Source organism: Puma concolor, chromosome C1 (assembly GCF_028749965.1).
Source record: "Puma concolor isolate L17-30 chromosome C1, mPumCon1.1.hap2, whole genome shotgun sequence".
In the NCBI taxonomy this organism is placed as follows: Eukaryota; Metazoa; Chordata; class Mammalia; order Carnivora; family Felidae; genus Puma; species Puma concolor.
This window is the reverse complement of record NC_141674.1, coordinates 216,767,636-216,791,145: the sequence shown is the minus strand read 5'-3', so window position 1 is coordinate 216,791,145 and position 23,510 is coordinate 216,767,636. Positions and strand designations below refer to the sequence as shown.

Genomic DNA, 23,510 nt, shown 5'->3' with positions numbered 1-23,510 from the left:
AAAGAACACCCCCTTGGACCTACACCGCCCACTTCAGATCTCCCCACCAATGTCCCAGGTAAAAATTGACAATGGTGAACAAATTTCTTGATTTTTAAATGGACACAAATGCAACATATTTGGTATTGTATTTAAAGTAATTTAAGTTTGTTGGTTTAACTAAGACAGACCTGTCTTTAGAATTATCAACATTAAATGTAAACCTTTTCTACCTATATTTACTGAAGGTCAAATAAGCTCATGTTATCTCTGTTGCAATTTGTTAACAAAAAGATGACTTAAAATGATGGTTAATTCTGTCTCAAAAGTTTTCATGGGTAATTGTTGACATAGCTTTCAAGGTTTTTGTAACCTGAAACTTTACGGTTTTGTTTGGATGATACACTAGATTAAATTCATTGGACATTTAGGCCTTTTCCAAATTGGATGGAATGCTGAAACACTGATTATTAAACATAGGTTTGTATTTTTAACTTATTGCAGAAAGACTAAGGATATTTGCATCTGTTAAAAAACATGCTTTGTGCTTAATTGATTCAGAAATTTGGCATCTAAAAAACTCTAATGCAGCAGACAGTTCACTATTGGTTACTACCTACTTTTCACTGGAGACTAAGGTTTCTAAGAGTTAAAATTCTGCCAAATGTAATTAAGACTAACGGAAATAAGGAAAGCAACTCTGCATGTAGAAAAGAAGGAGATATGTAAAAAAGATATAAGAAATGGGAACACATTTTTGTTGAAGATAAAAGAAAGTAATTTTGTCCTAAATGAGACTGGCTATTTGGAAAGAAATGGCTTGGGACAAAATCTAAATGCAAAGGAAAGTTGTAGACGTTTCATGAAGGGAAATCTTTGGGAAAAAATTTTTATATGTGGTTCAGATGGATTAGGGTTGACTTTATGAAGCATGGAGCCATAAAGCCCCTTGGAAATGTTGGCCTGATACCTTGCTTACTGAGTTCCCAGCAGCCTTACAAGGTGATAAAGAATGGCACTTCGTGGCAGGTGCAGAAACCTCAGGGTATCTTGGTAACCTCATGAAGAGAAATTCACCCAAATCTACAGGTACTGCAGGCATGTCTGATGGCAAGTATTTGGCTTGGCTCCTGGCCTGGAGAGACTACTAAAAGTTCAATCTAGAGATTCCTTATAAAAAGTTCCAGCAAAGCAAACATTAAAAGATCTATATGACCAATCACCGTTCTTGCTAAGCTTATGTAAACAATGAGGCTGAGTTTGTTAAAAACTGGACTTGTCCTACAAACAAACTGGTCTTGATTTGGCTGTCTCTGGAAATGAGGGTTTTTAGAGAGAAAAACTATATTTCAATAATGCACATTTATGGATGTTACATTCTAGTTCTGATTGTCTTTAAATGTTTGTTGTTTGCCTAAACTAGACAGCTTGAGGTAAACTTCAGAAAAATATCCCAAAACTCACAGATAGACAATCTTTGTGCCCGTTGCTCTATGGGCCATTCAAACAGATCGCCACAGACATTTGAGTTACAAGACCCCCCCAAAAAAAAAACCCCAAGAACCAAAAACCAAAAAACAAAACCATCTAATTACCTCTGCCTATTCACACTCCATCTGAGGATGCTTCAATACTGACATCTAAAACTCTTCTCGCTGGCAGACACTGGGTTTATAATTTTGCTCTAACCATTAACCCCTATTGTTCTTGTTTCTATTAAAGTGCCTCTTATTAATTACTTGATTGTTTACTAAACAAGACAGAGTCTATATGATGGTTAACACCACCTATTACACAACGAAGGCCTTAAATGATTCTCAAAATAACATTCTATTATTGAACACTAAAATAACTCAAATGCATTAAACAGCCCTACAAAATAAAATGGCATTAGATGTTTTAAGTGCTACACAAGATGGAACTTGTACTCTCATAAAAACAGAACACTGTGTACACATTCCAGATCACCACAAGAATACGTCTAAGGTTTTAACTGACAAATATATAAACCGGTCCTTTAAATGATCCCTCTCTTTCCTTTAATAATTGTTTAAACTCCTAGACTAAAGAAAAATTTTTGCAACTGTCAAAGGACTCTTGTTTGAGCTTTTTCTTTTTGTTATTTTAATCGGGTTTTGCTGTTTTTTCCCATGTCTCTCCACCTGATGCCAAGACTCCTTCACTGGCACAACTTCAAGCCAACAGATGATCCTTTTGGCTCAAGAGAACACTCATATTATCAAGTCTAGATACAGCTGCCTGAGCCTTTCCTAACTCCTGTTAAATTCTCAACTGGCCAACCTTGGCCCATAGGTAGGGACATTTCTACATCCGCTATTCAGCAGGAAGAAGTTAAAGAGGATGAGACCTTCCGCCTTTGACAGCCTTAAAGATTTAAGGGTCAAGGTTGTTCAGGGGGCAGAAATGATGAGGGAAACAAAGGCAAATGAAATGTAACACAAATCAAATCTCCTTATAGCTCGCAGCCCACTGATACATGCAGAGTGTGACCTTGCTCAAAGAACTCATGGCTGCCTTACTTCCTTAATGTTTTTGTTTTTTTAGAGACTAAAAGTAACCTTATCTTAACATTAGCTAGCCCCTCAAGATCCTGAAAACCTTGCTTTCAAATTCCTTAGAGACTTATGCTATCCCCAGCCCCCACTTTATACAACAAGTCGTGGGATCAAATACATGGATATCTTAATCGGGTACTCGATTCACCCCTAAATGTCTCCACTGATAACCTAAAAACTAGGTTACAAAAACAATTACGAGAGCTTCAACGGGAAAACCAACAAGCAGTGATTGATGCTGTCAATGACTTTTCTCATTGGATCAACCCCAAAAACTGGTTCTCTGCGTTCAATCTTCATTCTTGGTTTACTACTATTATAGTATTAGTCATGATTTTGTTTCCCATTGCAGTCTTCAAAATGATGACGTCTCTCTGCTTCACATCACCTAAGGTGTTCTTTGTCGATACCCAGATGCTCACCCCTTCCTCTGCAACCCCTGTTCCTACAACCAAAAGACAAAAGCGGGGAGACGTGGAGTTATTGCTAGAGACAGTATTGTGAGCCCTGGAGGGTGAATGGGGCAGTAGCTGAAACGTCAGCGATGTTCTGGGCTCAAGGCTGTCGAACGCAATAGCGTTATGAGATACAGAGCCCTATGATCCCACAGAGGGCATTAGATCCAAAACCCGCTGTAACTTCCTGACACTCCTCGGAGCTGCATGTGCTCCCTGCACGCTTTCACTAAGATCATTTGTCTTCTCTTTCCATACTTTGATACTCTCTAATACTTATATCTGATAAAATAGAAAATAAAAGCTACATGCAGCCTACTGTTGCTGCTGCTGCTGTCTCCGGAGGCAGCCCTGCATGTCTGCTCAGTCTAGTGTCCGAGAACTTTTTCTTCAGTGCACGGCCACAGCATGTGAATATTCACAGCCACTTTATTTGCAGTGTGAAGAGCTGGAAACAGCACAAAGGCCTATCAACAGGTGACTGGATAAACAAATTGTGGTATGTCCATAAATAAACTGCTTCTCGACAGTAAAAAGGAATGATTTCCTGATACATGAAAGAACAACTACTCTTTTATCCTAGTATTTCAACCCACTGTCTTGTCCTCTCCACTTTGGTGACCACTGGCCCACTCTGTATAAAGTGGGCATAAATGGGGGCGCCTAAGGGGCTCAGTCATTTAAGTGCCCAGCTCTTGACTTCAGCTCACGGTTCGTGAGTTCAAGACCCATGTCACGGTCTGTGCTGACAGCATGGAGCTTGCTTGGGATTCTCTCTCTCCCTCTGTCTCTGCCCCTCCCCTGCTGGCTCTCTCTCTCTCGAAATAAATAAACTTTTAAAAAATTAAAAAAAAAGTTTGCACAAATGTTTTCCACGAGGTCAACAGGTGGTTGAAGACAGTGGCTTTCAAAGAATTTGGGTGAGGATTCACAGAGATAATTTATATATAACATTCAAACAGTACACAGATATGGATCTCCTCATGACTCTGTTTTTTTCCATCTAATCCCATCCTATGCTATTTCTTTTCTTTTCTTTTACCTCTGTCTCCTTTTAAATGCTGATTACAATCCCCTCTGGATAGATTTTATAACCCACTAATAAGACATGACTTTCAGTTGGAAAGAACCTTTTTAAAAAATTTTTTTAATGTTTTATTTTATTTTTTGAGAGACAGGGAGAGACAGAGCATGAGCACAGGAGGGGCAGAGAGAGAGGGAGACACAGAATACAAAGGAGAGCCCAGGCTCTGAGCTGTCATCACAGAGCCTGATGTGGAGCTCAAACCCACGACCCGTGAGATTGTGACCCGAGCTGAAGTTGGACACTTAATCAACTAAACCACCCAGGTGCCCCATTGTTTGAAAAGATTCTTATTTATGGCACTGCATAACAAATACATTGTATAGTAAATGACACGGTGTAGATAAGGAAACTCATAATATGTTAAATAAAACTGTAAGTTTTTCAGGTCAGGGTCTTTTACCTGATGCCAACCATTTGGGGCAAAAATTCCAGAGTATTTGTAAAAGTAACTATGAACCTTGACAGAGCTGGCCTTAAGTGATTACTGCTTATATCTATTACTATATCTGTGGGATCTCTGTGCAGTTTCTGGCCGGGGTGGACCTCTAGGTGTGGTGTCATTCCACTGTATGCAGGATGCCCTGTTGGAGAATGTCTGTGGGCAGCACCCAAGAGGAAGAAAAACTTCCACCCAAGCGCAGAATCAGGAATCTTGGGGGTTGGGCCATAAATCGACTAACCTGGTGTCCCCCAATCCATGAACCAAAACTTCTCCATCCTCTCACACCCAGGTCCCTGCCTGTCCCCTCCCTAATAACAGCACTTAAGGCTCAGATCTAGTTCCTGATCAGTAGGATCTATGGAAAAGGCCTAGGTACAAACGTCTATCCCAGCGCTGTCCCCTAGAAATACAACATGAGTTACATACGTAGTTTTACATTTTTTAGTAGTCACATTAAGAAAACAAAAGGAACAGGTAAAATTAATTTTAATCATATATTTTACTTAACCCAGTATATGCAATATATGATCATTTCAACACGAAATCAAATAGGAATGAGATGTTTTATATTCCTTTTTTCATACCAAGTCTTTTAAACCCATGCTGAATGGGGAGCTTCCTTGGGATTCTCTCTCTCCCTCTCTCTCTAATCCCCCTACTCTCTCTCTCCCTCTCTCTGTCTCTGTCTCGAAATAGATAAATAAACTTAAAAAAATTAAAGTATTAACTTTTAAAACATCCTTTGCCACTATTTAAAGTTTTAGTGAAGAAAAGATTTTAGATGATTACTTGAAAACAAGTATGTAGCTTTGTAGCTCTGCCCATTGCCGGACCTCTGGCCAACATGTCAGCTGTTCAACCCACCCTGGAGACAACCTGTTCCATCTGTAGACATCCCAGACTTTGGGGAAGCTCTTTCTTATGCAAACAACTCAAAAACGGCTCCCTGGTCCTGATCTATATATTCTGGCAGTACAGATTAGACTCTAATGGCATTCAGATCCTACTTCACTAGCTTCTAAAATTTAGTCTATCCAACTCTCAATTTCCCTACATGACCTCTTCCTTCTCTTCCCAAGTTTCCAGGCTCAGTAATGATATTTCCATCTACCAAGTACTTCAGGTCACAAAGTGTACAAGCCCCACCATTCGCCCCATATCAGACAGGGCTCAATCAGAGAAGTGAAGCCACCAAAGATACATATGGTCAAGGATTTGTTACAGGGAATTGATTTTATACTAAGTGGGAGCTGGTTGGACGATTTCTATAAACAGTCCTCATGTCTGATGCTGGAGCTTAAGGACAGCAGGGTGGGTCTTCAGAAAGGGTGGATGGGCGTGAAGTGGGGGAAAGCAAAGACAAGCTGGGACACACAAAAATGGGCTGAAACCCAGAAGAAGGGACTAGAAACCTGCAGTGTGCTCAGTGCCTCCAACCTTGATGACCGGCAGTCCTGCAGGAGAAGCTCGCGCTCTTCCTCACAGAGCTAAACACACCTGTTCAGGTGTAGGAGGAGCCAGGGAAGGAGCTCACAGGCGACAACTTGTGGGAGCCACAAAATCACCTGTCCTGAACATCCGCGCATAAGAAGACAATAATGGCTTCTGTCTCCCTTCCACCCTGTAATTTCAGGCAAAAACATCGGGGACACATCCTAATCAGGAACATCCAAGGAAGGGAATTCCAAGAAATGAAATCCAGCCTGACCCGCCTGACTCATTACAAAGCCACCACACAACCCATCGCCGCGTCCTGTTCTACCTCCAAAATAGATCTCCGATCTGCCTTCTCTCGACCTCCACCTCCACCTTTCTGCCACCATCACTTGCTTGGATGCCGGGAGTAGCCTCCTGACTGAAGGTCCTGCTTTCAGTCTCGCCCTGCAGAGGGGTCTTTTCCAACATCGATCACTAAGCTATCTCTTGCATAACACCATTGAATGCCTTCCCTTGGCCAAAAGGTGCTGCATGAGCCTGGCTCCCATCCACTTTTTTTTTTTTTTCCATCCACCTTTTTTAACCAACTCCACTTATTCCCTTCACTCAGCTTCCTTTCTGCATCTGGAACACGACAATTTCTTTCCCACCTCAGGACCTTAACATTTGCTTTTCTCTCTGCCTGGAGTCATCTTCCCTGGGCTCTTCATTTGTTAGCTCTCTTCCAAGAACTCTACTCTGAGGACGACATCAGAAACAGCCCCCACCCTCATGCCAGCCACTCACTTTGTCACATCCCTCTATTGTCTCCCTGGAGCCACTTATCACCGTGCACAGCTCTCAAATAGCCTTTTCTCAGTTTCCTCCACTCAAAATTGAGCTCCATGAATGTAGGCACCTCAATATGTCAACATTATTAATATTACATCTTAGATATCGAGCTAGCCCTGTGCTTGCTAGTGAATGCTTATTCAATATAGTTGATGCTTAGGAAATATTCACCGAAGAATGAGTGAAGGAATGAAGGAATGAATGGAAAAATAAAGGGCAACTCATCTCTCCTTGCCACCCTACCCCACCCCCACCGTGCTCTTTCATATCATTCCGTCTCATAACACCTGTTGCTGTCTGATGTGATCATGTTTGCTAGCTTTCCCAGTATTCTCGGTGGCCCAGATAATGTCAGCTGCAGCGAGAGCTGGCCTGTCAGGTGTGTCCATTGCTGGAGGCCAGCACACCTGCAGCTATGCCCAACACCCACAACCGCCCAGAGCGCACTTGCTGAGTGAAGGCTGAACTGTAGCGTGTGGGCCTGATCTGTGCAGGGGCATGGAAACAGGAGATCGAATCTAGTTGGGGAAGGGCGGGGGGAAGAGCTGGCAGGACTGTGGTTTGAATGGGGTAGAGTTATAAGGACGGGTGTAGGTTCAAGAATGGCTTCTGGGTTTCTTGCACAGGCAGAGGGAGAGGTGATGGGATCACTCACTAACACAGAAGGGAAGTCGATGGGGGCAGGGGGAATGGGGAGATGGATTTAGACCCAAAGGTGTCCGCTGGGTTTGTAATTGGAGGGTAACTGCTGCAGGGGCGACAGGGCAGATACGGCGCAATCCTTGAGTTGGAGACACTGACAAAATGATCATACGTGACGTTGCGAGATTCACGGGTTACAGGAGCGTTACATATAATCCCAAAGGCTTAGTGAAAGAAAATGTCATGTCGTGTTTAGAGAGATGTGGAAAACTCAATGGATGAGTCAGGGTTTGAGATGGGTTTTCACTGGAAGGGAGCGAAGGGAGGATCGGAGAGGACAGATATCCCTCACAGAGAGGACAACGTGAAGCAGGCCACAGAGGCAAGAAGGCAGACAGCACATCCGGAACACTTTAAGTAGAAAACAGGTGAGTAGTGAGAAGTACAGCATGAAGGGTGCTGGGGCCACAGTGGACTGCGAACATCACAATGAGGAGTTTCTAGAGTAGACACTGGGGAAACGCTGAAGCTTCTCGATAGGAAGTGTGACCTCAGGGTGGATCTCCTAGTGACGTGTAGGATGGGATGGATAAAATGAGATTCCACTGAAAAGGCGGTCATCCTAATGCAGGTGAGGCTCAGGGAAGGTCTGATGGGCAGAGGGGGAGCATAGGAAATGAAAGAAGTATTGTCCAGGCAACACAAATGGTCGGATTCATGGACAAAAGATGAAGTTTCAAATACAGCTGCAAGACTCTGATGCTGTATGAGAAGGATGATGGTGTTAAGAAATCATTCATTTATTCAACAAATATTTATTAAAAGCCTGTGATGAGCCAGGCACTGTGGAGGTGGCTGGGATACACCTCTGCGGAACTGAGAGCCTGTGTCTTCACGGAGCTGACCTTCAGGCGTTCATTCTGGGTCAGGGAATGGAAGTTTGAGGACTATCTACTTTTAGGAAAAGGAGGACGAAGCACAGCAGACAAGGGAGAAGGAGTCAAAGGGCAGAATATCGCAGGATAGAATATCATGGAACCAGGGAGCAGAGTCATGAAGAGGAGGCTATCAAGGGGGCAAGGTTACCCAGTGATGACTGATGATAACAGGGAACGGCCATTCCCACTGTGGTTTCCTAATCTTAACCTTTAGCTTCCTCCCGCTGGTCCTCTGCCTCTGGTTCTTCCTCTAGGAACACTCCCTGAATAGTGCAGCCACACTCATCTCCCTAAAATGTTCCAAGTACAGGGGCACCTGGCTGGCTCCGTTGTACAGCACGTGACTCTTGATCTCGGGCTTGTGAGCTCAAGCCCCACGTTGTGTTTCGAGATTACTTTAAAACACTAAAATCTCAAGAAAAAAGAAAAAGTTCCAAGTACAAATCCCTTAGGATTTACTTTGACACCCGCTTTGCCATTTTATCTATCACTATTGCTGTTCTCAATCTCTCAGACCTTCCTGCTGATGTAAAAACGGTGTTCTCCCTGTCTTCTTCGTTGATTCCTGGATGGAAGCTGGATAAGAGAAAGAAGACGCCAGAAGTAGAGCCTGAACAGGCTGTTGAAATAGTCCACACTGAAGATCTCCAAGGGGACGAGAGGGAAATTTTGAGGTTTTTACGTACTCCTGGGTATGCTACTTAGACTTGGTACAGACAAAATAAACACTGAGGATGTCATAAAGGTTTACGGTTATGTGAAACATTTTTCCATGAAAGAGCGTGGCAAACTTGAAGCCCTACAGTTTCCAATGTGCAGGTAACTTGGAAATTAGCCATGCCAAAAGATTAGTTTGGATTGTGAAAAGCAGTCAATATAAGCTCTTAAAACGTGAACGCACGCGTGGCCGGCGGACCAAACTGACCCACGCACCCCTGAACAGATGGCATCTCCAACGTAGCCCTCCCACCACGACTCCAGAACTCTGCGGGCAAAAGACTACATTGCCCATAAGGCGCCGCGCGGCGGGCCGGCGCTCTCGCGGGGCGTCCTGGGAAGCGTAGTCCGCGCGTTGCATAAATCCCTCACGCTCCGGGCCGCGAGACAGCGGCCCACGCAAGCATGGCTGTGCCCGGTTGGGGCGCGTACGTTTGTTTCGACCGTGGGTCTGGGCCGGCTCGTGGGGCTGGGCTTTAGGCAGTAAGTGAGGCTGGCGGCCGGGGTTCCCGGCGTGGGGACGTGGGAGGCGCACGGACCCTGTGGGTGGCACACCTGAGGACGGCGAGGCGAGGGGCTGCCCGGGCGGCCTCGGGACGCGGCGCCCTCCTGGCGTGGCGTCAGCGGTGCGCGGCCGCGGGGACCCCTGTCTCTTTGCGCCCCTGGGCTCCGTGGTGGCGTGCAGGGCCTGAGGGCCTGGCCTCGGGCCCCGGCGTCGGGGAGACCGGAATCCAGACCACGAATTCGAGGCCGGACGTTCAAGTTCCATTTTTTTGTGCTTTTTTTTTTTTTTTTTCTTCTTCTGAGGAACGGGTTGAAAAGGAATATATTGCATTTCAGCGCTTCCTGTCCCTTAGCAACTGTGCTAGGCGCTTTGTATTTCTCATCTCCAAGTGACCCTCCTCCACTCTCGAGGTGAGACCTTGAGCGGGTCCTGTAGGTTCCCAGACCTAATGTTGGCATCACTGGATACGTGTTGGGGGGGCCTTTAGGCTCGTTGGTTTTAATGGCAGTTTTTTCTCCCAGTGAACCTCCTTCCCGCCCTCTGGCTTTGGGACCATGTCCTAAACTGCCGTAGAGATGAATTTGTTCCATTTAATTCCTTCGAGTGGCATAACTTGGTACAAGGAGTGTGAGAAGCTGAGATTTCAGGAGGTGGTTGAACGTCCCCAGGCCCTTATTAACTCGCAAGAGTCTAGGATTGGCTTTGCCACCCCAGCAGTAGATAAGGGTTAATGAAGGGTTTTCTTTCTTTTTTTCACTAGGGATTCCAGTATGCCTTTTTACTTTTTTTATATACATGTTTTTGTTTATTTAGAGAGAGAGACAACAAAACGTGAGTGGGGGAGGGGTGGAATCTCCAGCGGGCTCCAGGCTGATCGCTCAGGGAAGAACCGACCTGGGGCTGGATCTCACGACTGTGAGATCATGACCTGAGGCGCAATCAAGAGTCGGACACTGAACTGACTGAGCCACCCAGGTGTCCCTCAATATGCCTCTTTTAAAACAGCTATTATTTATTGCGAGCCAAACCCTGTGCACCAAGTGCCTTTCTTAAATTCTCTCAATTGGTTTAAAGGACCTTGAGTGATAGGTGGTATCCCATTGTATATCTAAAGAACACAGGTTAGGTAAGTTGCCTGCCGAAACACAGGCAGGGTGTCGTAGCAAGGATGAGAAAATCCAGGTCTTGCAGTCTCCAAAACCCCAAACTACTGGATAAATTTTGTAAGGAACGATTTAAAAGAGACATTCCCAAGCATAAGATAGGGAGATGTATGGAAAATGTGTTTTAAAAATAAAAGCATTCGTGTAACCTGTCTTTTTTTTTTTTTTTTTTTTAAGGGTAGTATTTAGTGTCACGATGTTTGGGGATCTGTTTGAAGAAGATTATTCCAGTGTGTCAAATTATCAGTATGGAAACGAGAAGAAATTAAAGACCAAGGTTTTGGAGCCACCGGCTCCTAGAGAATTCACCAATTTAAGCGGAATTAGAAATCAGGGTGGAACCTGTTACCTCAATTCCCTTCTTCAGACTCTTCATTTCACACCCGAATTCAGAGGTATGCTGTGTTACATGCATTTGATTAGTCAGTAATATGCACCCTTGTCTCTACTTGTAGTCAATTGTGCAAAATTACAAAAGTATCTTAAAGTTGTATTCCACAGCATGGGTGTATTACTGCTGCTGAAAGACGTAAATTGGTAATTCTCTCTGTAGAGAAATGTGAAGCTTACGTTATCTTAAATATATTCTCTGTGATCACGGTAGTTTTTAGTAACAAAAATAAGGCGATGAATTGCTTTTCTGATTCCTATAATTTAAAATACCACATAAAGACAATTTTCTCGTGAGTGCCAGCCTTCATTATTGTTATGCTATTTGTATTTTTAAAATTAAAAAAAATTTTAATTTCACTAAAGTAATAAACACTCAAGTTATGTAAAACAATTAAATCCTGCCTTTTGGAGCAAGGACGGGATGTCCCATTATTTATACAGTCCACAAACGTTTATCTGCAATTCTGAAATCCAGAACATTCCAATAACCTGGTCTGAACTTGTTTAGCCTCAGAACCCAACCACATGTGAGGCTGTTTATAGTCTTAGCTGTCTCACTTGGGTGGATATTCATACATTTATTCCAGGAATGTGAACTCCTTAATTAATGGATACTGTTTATCCCAGATCCTGCCGGGGATGTAATGTTAACATATATAATGCTTTTTTCTTACTACCTTTCTCAAAGCTGGAAATTCCAAAGACCCAAGATGTTAGACAAGGGACTATGTGCAAGGAACAGAAACACACTCAATTAGGTCAATTAAAAGGGGAGTTTAGGGGCGCCTGGGTGGCGCAGTCGGTTAAGCGTCCGACTTCAGCCAGGTCACGATCTCGCGGTCCGTGAGTTCGAGCCCCGCGTCAGGCTCTGGGCTGATGGCTCAGAGCCTGGAGCCTGTTTCCGATTCTGTGTCTCCCTCTCTCTCTGCCCCTCCCCTGTTCATGCTCTGTCTCTCTCTGTCCCAAAAATAAATAAACGTTGAAAAAAAAATTAAAAAAAAGGGGGGGGTTTACTACAAGAATATAAGGGAATCTCCTTGAAACCACTTACAGGGAGCCAGCCTGACCTCACTGGACCCTTGATTTCTTGCCACTGTATTTCTCTTTATGTTTGTACCATTCCCATCTCTGCAAACTAGCTTCCTCCACAAGGGTCTTAGTCTCTTGGTTTCAATATGAACATTACCTTCACGTGGCCCCTACTGGGGCCTTGAACCACACAGCTGAGCATGACTGTGCCTCAGCTCTCCACAGTGTCTCCTCATGCTGAGGACAGACAACCTGGCTCATCCTGTATCCAGTATCTCATCCCCCCACTTCCCATCAGTACCGAATTTAGCAAAATTTTTTGACATTTTCTGTTGCTTCTTAGCTTGGAAAGACTTCCTGCCTCCAGAGATTTAGTAAATATTTACCATCATCCCCTTCCCAGGGCCATTCTAATGGATGAAACTGCATGTGGGATTTCAGAGTGGAGCCATTTGTCCTCGACTCCATCTTCTTCGTAAACATATCTCCCTAATGTATGCAGTTATTCCACCATTAGAGATTTTCAGCATAAATTTCAGCAGATTCCTAGGAGATTAAAAGTCTCTCAAACTTTAATACAGTTGCAGTAGAAAAGTAGCCTTGAAAAGAGACTGAGGAAGGTGATTGGTGGGCAGGCAATCCAGGTCATAGAGAGGGCACCTGAGCAAAGATAGGGCTGAATGGAGATGGCCACTGAGCAAGAGCCCAGGCCATCTTATTCTCAGCAAAGGAGGTCACTGGCCAAGCACATATCTTGGTGTGGACTGTGCATTCCTTATACGGCTTAGCATGGATCCTGATGCCTACTGAAGAGGAGATACAGTTTTAGAAGGGGTAGGAATTGGCAGAGTACTGAGGGGAGAATAATTTTGGAACCTTCTGGCACAGTATCTTGAGTAGGGCTGGATTGGTTTCCGCTGTACTGGTTCAGGGTGACGGAGAGTAGTGGGAAATGATCGTAAAAGTCCTTGTATGGTTTTATGCTTTAACCTTTAGGTTTGTAGCTCATTTCTTCCCATTTCCTGCCTGGAGCTCAGAAGGAATGTAGCATTCGTAATAGTGATCACCTGGGCAGCAGTGGTCTGCAGAGGGAAACCATACCCATCCCATCCATTCTCTACCTGGAGTAGATCAAAGTGTCCTAGTAGGGGTTCCCATGTGGTTTGAATGTAGACTTCCCATAAGATTCAGATATGCCCCATTGAGCGACATGCCTAGACTTGGGAGTATAAAACAGTTGTGGAGACTAGCACTCCAGGTAAGGTCACTACCATCTGTTACTACCCTTAACACAGAAAAGACATCGTTATACTAAAAATGAAGGGTGTGATCTCAGAGATCAAGGTGGTCTTTCTCTTCAAAGATGGTTGAAAGCCTCACATGTGGCTTGTAAATGAACATGTGATACTTTTATATATTGTATGTTTCCTCATGTGGCTTTTGGGACCCACTGCCACAGGCAATAGAAAACCCTCAAAGATTTCTGATATTACTGTTTGTACTTTCATAAGCATCGTTTTCCTTGTGTAGATCTTCCCTAATGAAACCTTAGCATGTCACTTTATAGAGTCAGTGGTTAAAAGTAATGTTATCAGGAAATAAAATGTATGGAGTCACAGTATAAACATTGCCACAATCATACTTCAGAATCTCTAACTGATTTTATTTACTGGAGGCTTTGGCTTTCTAAAACAGTTTTCTAAAATGAAATAATGACGTTTCTCTATCACTGATTCTACCTTTTTGTTTAGAAGCCTTATTTTCCCTTGGCCCAGAAGAGCTTGGTTCATTCGAGAATAAGGATAAACCTGACGCAAAGGTATTAAATCTGTGATTTACAGGTGTTTTTGTGGGTTTTTTTTTTTTTTGGAGTATTGAGGAAATTTTTTTTTTAATGTTTATATTTATTTTTGGGACAGAGACAGAGCATGAGCAGGGGGAGGGGCAGAGAGAGAGGGAGACATAGAATCCAAAGCAGGCTCCAGGCTCTGAGCTGTCAGTACAGAGCCTGACGCAGGGCTCGAACTCGTCAACCATGAGATCACGACCTGAGCCAAAGTCGGAGGCTCAACCGACTGAGCCACCCAGGCACCCCTGAGGAAATGTTTTTCTGAGTAAGGAATTAAGTTCTTTGCTCATAGAAATCCATAATTTTATTAATTACTGAATATTAATCTTTATTTTCAGAAAAGTGATTTGGCTCATACACCGTACTGGTAAGGGAATCTTCCTCCCTAAAAAGAATTATTTCTCCAAATATAGTGCTGGAGCGGCTTTACAGACACAACCTGATCAAGAAGATATTCGCAAATGACCCATACTAGCCTACCAAAAAATCTACCTAATACATATGTAACAACAACAAAACTTAGACACTGGTGCTGTTTTAATTTAGTAGTCTGGAAATAAACCACGTGAGGAATTGGTTTATTAAAAGTGCATTTCTAATCGTGTCCCTCCTTGCCTAAACACCATTCAGAAGTTTATTGCTTTCAGGCTAACATCTGCACTTCGTAATAGTAGTCTTCTGTGATCCAGCCCAGTTCTTCTGAGACCACTTGTGTTGCGAAGAGGCAGTTTTTACCTATTTCCTTTTCTTCCCCATCTCCTGCACGTCATACTTTGTAACATGTAATAAAAATGTGGCGGCAATGATGTCAGATTGCCATAAAGGTGTCTAAAGTAAGTGAAGTCTTACTCTCACTTTAGATACTTAAGTCCAGTCTGCCCACGAGGCTCTGAGCAACATTCTCTGCCTGCCCTAACCCGCCCCACACCAGATAAAGCAGGAAGCAGGTGAGGTGGGTGCAGCCAGCCCTGTGAGGTGTCCGGACTCCAGAGTGAGTGAAAATCGTGACTGGAAAATTCCTCCTGGGGAGTGTGTCTCTGAGAGATTTTAGAGAGGGAGTGAACTAGTAGAGACTGAAACTGCTGTCAGTAATCGGGTGGTTTCTTAGAACTATTTGGGTGTTAGTAATGATCGTGTACCGTGTCGAGGTAGAAAACTCCAGATAGCTAAAGCTTTTTGGATTGAATTAGAATCTTAATAAAAAAGTGAATCTTAGTTCACCCCGTGTAATAGTTATAAACTTCCTCCTGGTTGAAGTGAATGGACTAGGAGAAAGGAGAAAACTGGTTTGCAGTTCCTTTAAAGCTCCCTGCCCCCAACGACACTGAAAGGACCTCATTTAGGGGCGCCTGGGTGGCGCAGTCGGTTAAGCGTCCGACTTCAGCCAGGTCACGATCTCACGGTCCGTGAGTTCGAGCCCCGCATCGGGCTCTGGGCTGATGGCTCGGAGCCTGGAGCCTGTTTCCGATTCTGTGTCTCCCTCTCTCTCTGCCCCTCCCCCATTCATGCTCTGTCTCTCTCTGTCCCAAAAATAAATAAAAAACGTTGAAAAAAAAATTAAAAAAAAAAAAAGGACCTCATTTAGAGATGCAGACCTCATTTGCTTCTCTTTCAGGTTCGAATCATCCCTTTACAGTTACAGCGGATGTTTGCTCAGCTTCTGCTCTTAGACCAGGATGCAGCGTCCACCACGGACCTCACTGACAGCTTCGGGTGGACCAGCGATGAGGTACGAAGGTCAGCTTCTCCAAGGAACAGAGTTATCAGCAATAAAGAGTAAATGTTGGTTTAATAACAGTATCTGACTTCCTTTCATTTTGTCTTAGGGTCTCAAGAAATAGATGAAATATTTGCTTTTCACGTTCAATAATTACAAGCCAGAAATCTATTTCTAGACACTTGCTCTATGCGAGATTTTATGAATGGGTGTGATTTGGCTTCGGAGAGAGGGTTGTGGACACAGGCAGAGGACACAGGGAGACTTGTACAGTCCCTGTCCTTTATATAGTCTAGTTGAGATCATGGTGTCTATTACATGGAAATTCTCATTTATGTAACATAACAAATTGCTAACCAGCTTAAAAAGTGGCCGACAACAATTCTGTCTGCCTTGATGGCATGCCTTTGTGTTTGAATCTGGGTATTCTCATTGGAACATTTGCTTCAAGGAAAATGGTGAAAACATTCTTAGCTGGTCTTTTCATTTTTCTGTCCTGCTTCCCTCCTGACTCCTCATTTTCTTCCCATATCCTACTGTGTGTGCATGTTCTCTCGTTTTCTGTTGGAGTCTAAAGGGTACTTCACTACATGCAAACACTAAACATGTCAGCAGCGAGTAAAGGTGCTTGTTGTCGATATTGATGAGCTGTGATTTTTTTAACGGAGTAGATGTATTCTTACAAGAGACAGCTGTGGGAGACTATTGCAGAATTTAAAGAGGCAATGACCAGAAAAATGTAACATTGCCTTCAAAAATAAACTTCGAACTGTGGTCTTCTAATGACGAGCAACTCCTAAACCAGATGATGCTGTGAGGTTGAAGAGGTACGGCTTGGGTTTTGAAGTGAAGTGGGGTATTACACAGTTAAGTCTCTGGGTTAGAGCAGGCGCTTAGGGTCAAGTCCTTCTTCTTTCCTTGTTTTAAAAATGACAGCTTTGCGGGACGCCCGGGTGGCTCAGTCAGTTAAGTGTCCTACTCTTGGTTTTGGCTCAGGTCATGATCTCTCAGTTCGCGAGTTCGAGCCTCACATCGGGCTCTGTGCTGACAGTTGCAGACCCTGCTTGGGACTTCTCTCCCTCTCTCTCTGCCCTCTCCCGCTTATGCTTGCTCTCTCTCAAAATAAATGAATAAACTTAAAAAAATAAAAATTATAAAAACATTTAAAAATGACCACTTCGTTGAGCTATAATTCACATGCCATAAAATTCACTCATAAGGGTACAAGTCAGCAGCTGTTCAGTATGTTCACAGACTTGTACAACCATCACTGCAGTCAGCTTTAGAACGTTTTCACCACCCCAAAAAGAAACCCCATACCCATTAGCAGACACTCTCCCCCCAGACCCTGGCAACCACTCATCTACTTTCTACCCTTATGGATTTGCCTGTTCTAGACATTTCACAGAAAGGGAGTCATACAATATGTGATCCTTTGTAACTAGCTTCTTTCACTTAGATCATGTCTTCAGTTTCGTTTGTGTTGTTCACATCAGCACTTCATCCATTTTTATTGCCAAGTAATATTGTACAAGAGGGATATGCCACGCTATGTTTCAGTCTAGTCATCTGCTGATGGATTTTCCTTTTAGATCATGAGCTGCCACTGAGTTGCTGATTTCATACTCTTAAAGCAGTGAAAACCTTATTATTTATTACTTTCTAAATAAAACCTCTCAGGAAACCCTCTAGGACTGGTAGAGAGGGACTCTGAGGCACCTTTTGCAGCCTCAGAATTATTCAGAAACAGAGCCTGCAAACTTCCACACGGTCCCTTCAGAGCCAGTGATACTGGAGAAATTTACATGCTCTAGTATCTCAAAAACTCAAGAAAAAAGATCCTGAAGCCCACGTCTTACTCCAGCTTTCATCCACTTTATCAGCTTCTTTTCACTCCCTCATGGTCTCTACTTCTGCACCTTTCATTTGTCCCTCTACCTCCTTTCTACCTTCTTGTCCAAGTCACTCATGACATCCACGGGCCAAGTTCCAGGAGACACTTCTCTGTTCTGAGCAGGCTCTCGAGAGCACTCCCTGCCCCCTCTCCCCCCTTAAAGCACCAGCTTCTGCTGCTTCCTGTGACTCTCCCCCGGCCCCGGCTCTTCCTCCTCTGCTCCACTTCTGAGTGTTGGCGTCCCCTTGGCTCTGGATTATCACTTGTGCTTAAGGCGCTCGGTGTGTTCACACGCAGCTGCATGACCCCTGGTGGAGTGAAGCAAGTTGCTTCAGAATTTTTCTCAGCGCTGTGTTAGTTGGTCTGCATGTGCAAACAGTAAATTCTGGTTCTTTTCAAATGCTGGTAATTCGGATCCCCTGATGTAAGGGAGATTTCGCTGTGCATATGCTGCCGGCTCTTAGACACTGCTCTGTGCCTGCTGTGTTCTCCCTCCTCTCCTGTGGTGTGGCCGTGTGTGTGGTTTCCCACAAGAATGAAAGCACTTTCCTGTTTTCAAGTGAGTTGAGTTATATGTACACACTGAACACACCTGTTCATGTTTTCATTTTGTAGTGAAAGTAAAAACTGATGATCTCTTCACCTGCTCTCCGTTTGCTTAGCCCAGTCATCCTTGTATTTGATCAAGGCTTAACTTCGGATTTCTAGATAAATCTTATGTTTTGTAACTAATACCACTTTAAAAATCTGTTTTTAAAAACCTGAAGCACAAAATCACATTTAAAAGTTACCTGTTTTATAGGAAATGAGGCAGCATGATGTGCAAGAACTGAATCGAATTCTCTTTAGTGCTTTGGAAACTTCTTTAGTCGGGACCTCCGGCCATGACCTCATCAATCGTCTGTATCACGGGACCATTGTTAACCAGGTTGTTTGTAAAGAATGTAAGAATGTCAGTGAAAAGCAGGTGAATATATATACAAGAGTGTTTTAGTAATAAGTTATATCATAAATTATAATTCACATAGTTAAATCTGTGATCTGTAATACCACATGAGGATTAAAGCGTTTGTTACTAGAAATAACTTTATCAGTTATTTTCTTTTACTCCAACTACACCTAAATCCTGAGTTTATGATTCAGATTTCTTCATATAAACTAAAAGAAGCAAATATCTTAAAACGTAGCTTTAATCTTTTCTTCAGTACTCTAATCTTTAGAAAATAGATTTGGGGAATGTTTATAGGTAGAGATCTGTGGCCTCATGAGCAGACCCAATTTCATGGTTGGTTGGAGTATTGTAACAAAAGTTAATTAAGGAAGTGATAGAAATAGAGAATACTAAAGAATGTTTACATTGACAAACACCTATAATTAAATATTGGATTTAGTTTATTAATGTCCTTTAGAAAATTCATTTGTATGTGTGAGCTTATGTTGTCCATTTAATCTACTTGAAAATTAGATATTGGAAATTTGCTCCTGTAAATATAATGTCTCTGCTTGCTTTATAAATCTTATGCAGCACATAATTGCCTCACTGAACAGTTGTCCCTTAATAGCCTCTTTTTATTATGGCAAGAGTTCTAGAAAATTGCTGTATTTGACTGTATGAGTAAAATATTAAATGCCATTTTTTTTTTATTTTTTTTTTCAACGTTTATTCATTTTTGGGACAGAGAGAGACAGAGCATGAACGGGGGAGGGGCAGAGAGAGAGGGAGACACAGAATCGGAAACAGGCTCCAGGCTCTGAGCCATCAGCCCAGAGCCTGACGCGGGGCTCAAACTCCCGGACCGCGAGATCGTGACCCGGCTGAAGTCGGACGCTTAACCGACTGCGCCACCCAGGCGCACCTTAAATGCCATTTTCTAAATGTTGCATTAATTGCTTCTTTGGATATATGTATATATTCTTTTCCTTTTTTTTTAATGAAAGAGTTGGGGTAAAAAAAAACTTTTTGGTCCTTTTTGCCTGTGCTGATAGAGGATTTGGTCAGCTTAATTTGGAAATATTAAGACGTTGTGTGTCTTTGGATTACCATATGATTGACTTAACTACACTGTAATAATTCACAAAATAATCTTAAGAATAATGTACATGAAGGCACCTAATAAGTTATAGACATCAACTTTTCATAGGTACATATTATAAACTACATATAAATGTTGCTTCTATTCCTTTAGATTTCCACCATGAGCTAGTTAGTACTGTCATTTTACAGTCCTATAATCCCTTAGGGCAATGCTGTTACACCCACAGAACTATGTATGATTGAAACTGATCAGATTTCACGTGTTTAGAAGTTATAAGTAAGTTGCAATTGAAATGCAGTTACAGCAGACTTGACAGACTGCTGTTTGCAAAATACTGTCCTCGTTTCAGAAAAAATACCTTTTTATGCTGGCTCAAAATAATTAATTTTCTTACAACTCCCGTAAACCAGCCCTAGCAGAAGATGAAGAAGCGGGGTTTACATTAGAGGGTCCAGCCCTGCCTGTGCCATTCTAGCCTAGAGACGAGACAGAACTCGTAAGCACTGAACACATACGCTTCTCAGTCCAGATGTGTGTTCAGTGGCTTATTTCCAACTAAAGTAAGTTTCACTGTAGCTGCCGGGAACTTACAGACTAGTTCGTGACATATTTTAGGCCAAATTACAATTTGATTTAGGGTAATATTGTGTGATGAATTTCACAGTATCCAATCAGGCCATCTGTCCCCTCATACTACGTACAGTGTTTTAGGGAAAAGTTATCTCATATTCCCAACATATGTAGGAGTTGGTGATATGTTTGTGAACCACTGTGAAATTGTTTTCTTTCAATATGACATTCATGTGTGTTTCAGGAAGACTTCTTAGATCTCACAGTAGCAGTCAAAAACGTATCAGGTTTGGAAGATGCACTCTGGAACATGTATGTAGAAGAGGAAGTTTTTGACTATGACAACCTGTACCACTGTGGGACTTGTGACAGGCTGGTTAAAGCAGCCAAGGTAAAGACAGACACCTGCCTTCTCTTGGGCGCCCCCTCCGCACTCGGCAGCACCAAGGTTTGTCAAGTGAAGCCAACTTGTGTGAGACAGTCTGGAGGATACACAGGAAGCCCCTAATTGCAACCGAGGAGTGAAAACACCTTTCCATTCCACAGATCTGTATTTAATTTTTTACAGTAAAGCATTTTTTTTAAGTTTTCAACCCAACAGTTCTCACAACTTCTTTCCCTCCCAAGAAAAATATATCTGTACCTCAGCATTTCTTAAAAACACCTTTTTTTTTTTTTTTTTTTTTTTTTTTTTTAAATAGACTGCCCATATCCTTGCTTTTGGCAAAGTCCCACTAGGAAGAAGGTGGTGTGTTTTTGTTTCTGCCAAAAAGCTCATTGCGCTTTTCTTTCTTTGCCTCCTGCTGTGACAACAGACGGCCTCATTTCCTGCACATGCGGTTATTTTACGATATTGACAGATAACACCTCCCTGACTCTAGCAAATCGAATAAGCCCTTTCCTCCTCCCACAGAGGAGGGAAATACTCAGCCAGAGTGCTTCCTTTCTCACTGTGGGGATGACAGGAGGGCTAAGCCGTAGTGACTAAGCCACTGCTGCCAGATGATGCCATAGGCTGCCCGGTCAGTGGTTACTGAGCACTGGCTTCAGGAGCCACCACCGCAGATGGGTCTTTGCAGGTATTCTGTCCATCCCTAGAGCTGACAGTTACTAAATTTTCCAACAAAATGAGGACTGATTTCGATAACATAATACTGATTTAGCTCCTGGAGGTTGTAGGTGAGAATGTAAAAAACAAATAAAAAACGAAAAACAAACCATGCCTGTAGCTTTTCACAATAGGATTTGAAACCAGTGTGAATGTAACATTCTTTAGTATGCATTTCCATCCAGCCTTTGCCTTTTTGTGACACACGGAGAGGTTCATTGTTTTGCTTATTTATTTGGTATTTCACCTTTGGTATCACAACTACAGTCTAGTAAAATAAATATAAAATTCAGAGGATGAAAGGTCTCGGAAAGATACGTAAACACGTTCTTTGTTTTGGTTGAACTTAATTAGCACATTAGTAAAACAAGAACCCTGAGCTCAACAAAAGCGGTTCTTGTATGTCAGTGGTATGTCATTGGTTTAATTTTTTTTCAATGGAAATTTTTTGATCTTGATATTTTTTAAATTGCATCTTAAATTTCAGTTTGGTCGTGCTACCTAAATTAATGTAGATTTCCTTATTCTGAGCACACTTTTCTCAGCCTTGTTGTAATGAGATACTCGGGTTTTTTAGGTGTATTTTTTTTTTTTAACTTCTTGGAAAATCTGCCATGTCATGTTGCCATTTTCTCACTTAACTTTTTTTTAACCCCCAATTTGTGGAATTGTCTTAAATATATTTTTAAGAACGTTAGATATTTGTATGTAAGGATGATAATACCATTAACGATGATTTAACAGATGAGAAGGTTTTTTTGCCACCCCCTAGCCAGCATACCATTAGAGCTAAGACACTGGGGGGAAGCTGATGACTTTTAAATAAAAAGCAGCTTCATTTAGTGCTTTGTCTTAAAACAAGGAAACAAAAATATTTTTTTATCTGCTTTAAAGGGCATTCGTTATAAAACCCCAATCATTGGGTCCTTTGTCCTGGGCAAAGGAGGAAGGTGAAATGCCAGGGCTCATGCAGGGAGGGAGCACTGTTAGAGTGGGGAGCACCAGTTACAACATGTTTGTTGGACAGCTTTGATTTTGGGATATCCGCGCTAAAAACATGAACTCGGGTTGTAACTTTTTAGTTGTAAACATAAGTAAGTGATAAATCACCTTTGGTCCCATGAAATTGATGAGTTCATGTCAGCTGAATTGAATCCAAGGTGATGAATTTATGTGATTTAAGGACATTATTTCTCTTAAAACTGCATCATGGGTTGCCTTTTCAGATCTTAAGATATCTTACATATTCTTTTCTATAACTCTGCTTTCTAAAAAACTGTAAAACTTTTTCTTTTAACAGTCGGCCAAATTACGTAAGCTGCCTCCCTTTCTTACTGTTTCATTGTTAAGATTTAATTTTGATTTTGTGAAGCATGAACGATACAAGGAAACTAGCTGTTACACGTTCCCTCTCCGGATCAATCTCAAGCCTTTTTGTGAACAGGTTTGAACTCTTTTATTTTGAAATTTTTTCTTTTACCCTGTCAGGATTTAATCTTTATCGGCCTGGTTTTCAGTTGACTTACTGCAGAATCTTTCCACCTGGCTCTGTTAACATTTTGAGTTGGGTCATTCTTTGTTGTGAGGTCTATGTCCCATGCATTGTAGGATTTTAAGCCGCATCCCTGGCCTCTACCCACTAGATGACAGTAGCATCCCACCCTCCCACCCCACCCCTAGTAGTGACAAAAATGTCTTCAGACCTTGCCAAATGTCCTTGTCTCCTGGGGGGAGGGGGGTTGGTAAAATCAGCCCCAGCTGAGAACCACTGGTTTATTACAGTCCTTTTGAATTTCTGAAGTATGGTTTGTTCTCAGTTCTTTTTATTAAACTCTCCTTGGAAGATCTTTGAAAGGAAAATTTAAGAACAAAATTAGAAATGACCCTACAGGGGCGCCTGGGTGGCGCAGTCGGTTAAGCGTCCGACTTCAGCCAGGTCACGATCTCGCGCTCCGTGAGTTCGAGCCCCGCGTCAGGCTCTGGGCTGATGGCTCAGAGCCTGGAGCCTGTTTCCGATTCTGTGTCTCCCTCTCTCTCTGACCCTCCCCCGTTCATGCTCTGTCTCTCTCTGTCCCAAAAATAAATAAACGTTGAAAAAAAAAAAAAAAGAAATGACCCTACATTAGGAGAGATTACCATTAA

At 42.6% G+C, this 23,510-nt stretch overlaps 1 protein-coding gene and 1 long non-coding RNA gene across 15 annotated transcripts in view; one reads left to right on the top strand and one right to left on the bottom strand.

The window, feature by feature from the left end:
* Positions 1 to 2,760: 2,760 nt before the first annotated feature.
* Positions 2,761 to 6,719, bottom strand: LOC147578752 (uncharacterized). 2 transcript variants are annotated; one of them, XR_015255645.1, is made up of 3 exons: positions 6,627 to 6,719; positions 6,302 to 6,420; positions 2,761 to 3,000 (listed from the first exon to the last, which is right to left on the bottom strand). It is a non-coding gene; the product is annotated as an uncharacterized LOC147578752 (long non-coding RNA). The 2 variants fall into 2 exon arrangements; XR_015255644.1 differs by lacking the exon at positions 6,627 to 6,719 and having other exon boundaries at positions 6,302 to 6,529.
* Positions 6,720 to 9,443: 2,724 nt separating this feature from the next.
* The window catches only part of USP40 (ubiquitin specific peptidase 40), an 89,995-nt gene continuing 75,928 nt past the window's right edge, over positions 9,444 to 23,510 (top strand). For 5 of the 13 annotated variants that reach the window (XR_015255641.1, XR_015255642.1, XM_086719975.1 and 2 more), the window contains exons 1-7: positions 9,467 to 9,587; positions 10,950 to 11,167; positions 13,946 to 14,013; positions 15,659 to 15,772; positions 18,457 to 18,621; positions 20,505 to 20,651; positions 22,669 to 22,812. Coding sequence is in view for 11 of the 13 variants with exons in the window: in XM_086719975.1 (XP_086576101.1) it covers positions 10,969 to 11,167; positions 13,946 to 14,013; positions 15,659 to 15,772; positions 18,457 to 18,621; positions 20,505 to 20,651; positions 22,669 to 22,812 (837 nt within the window). In the remaining 2 variants the exon portion in view is untranslated. Of the gene's footprint in view, positions 9,588 to 9,911; positions 10,020 to 10,949; positions 11,168 to 13,945; positions 14,014 to 15,658; positions 15,781 to 16,386; positions 16,588 to 18,456; positions 18,622 to 20,504; positions 20,652 to 22,668; positions 22,813 to 23,510 lie in introns of those variants that run through there. The other 8 variants (XM_086719978.1, XM_086719981.1, XM_086719982.1 and 5 more) reach the window with 8 other exon arrangements.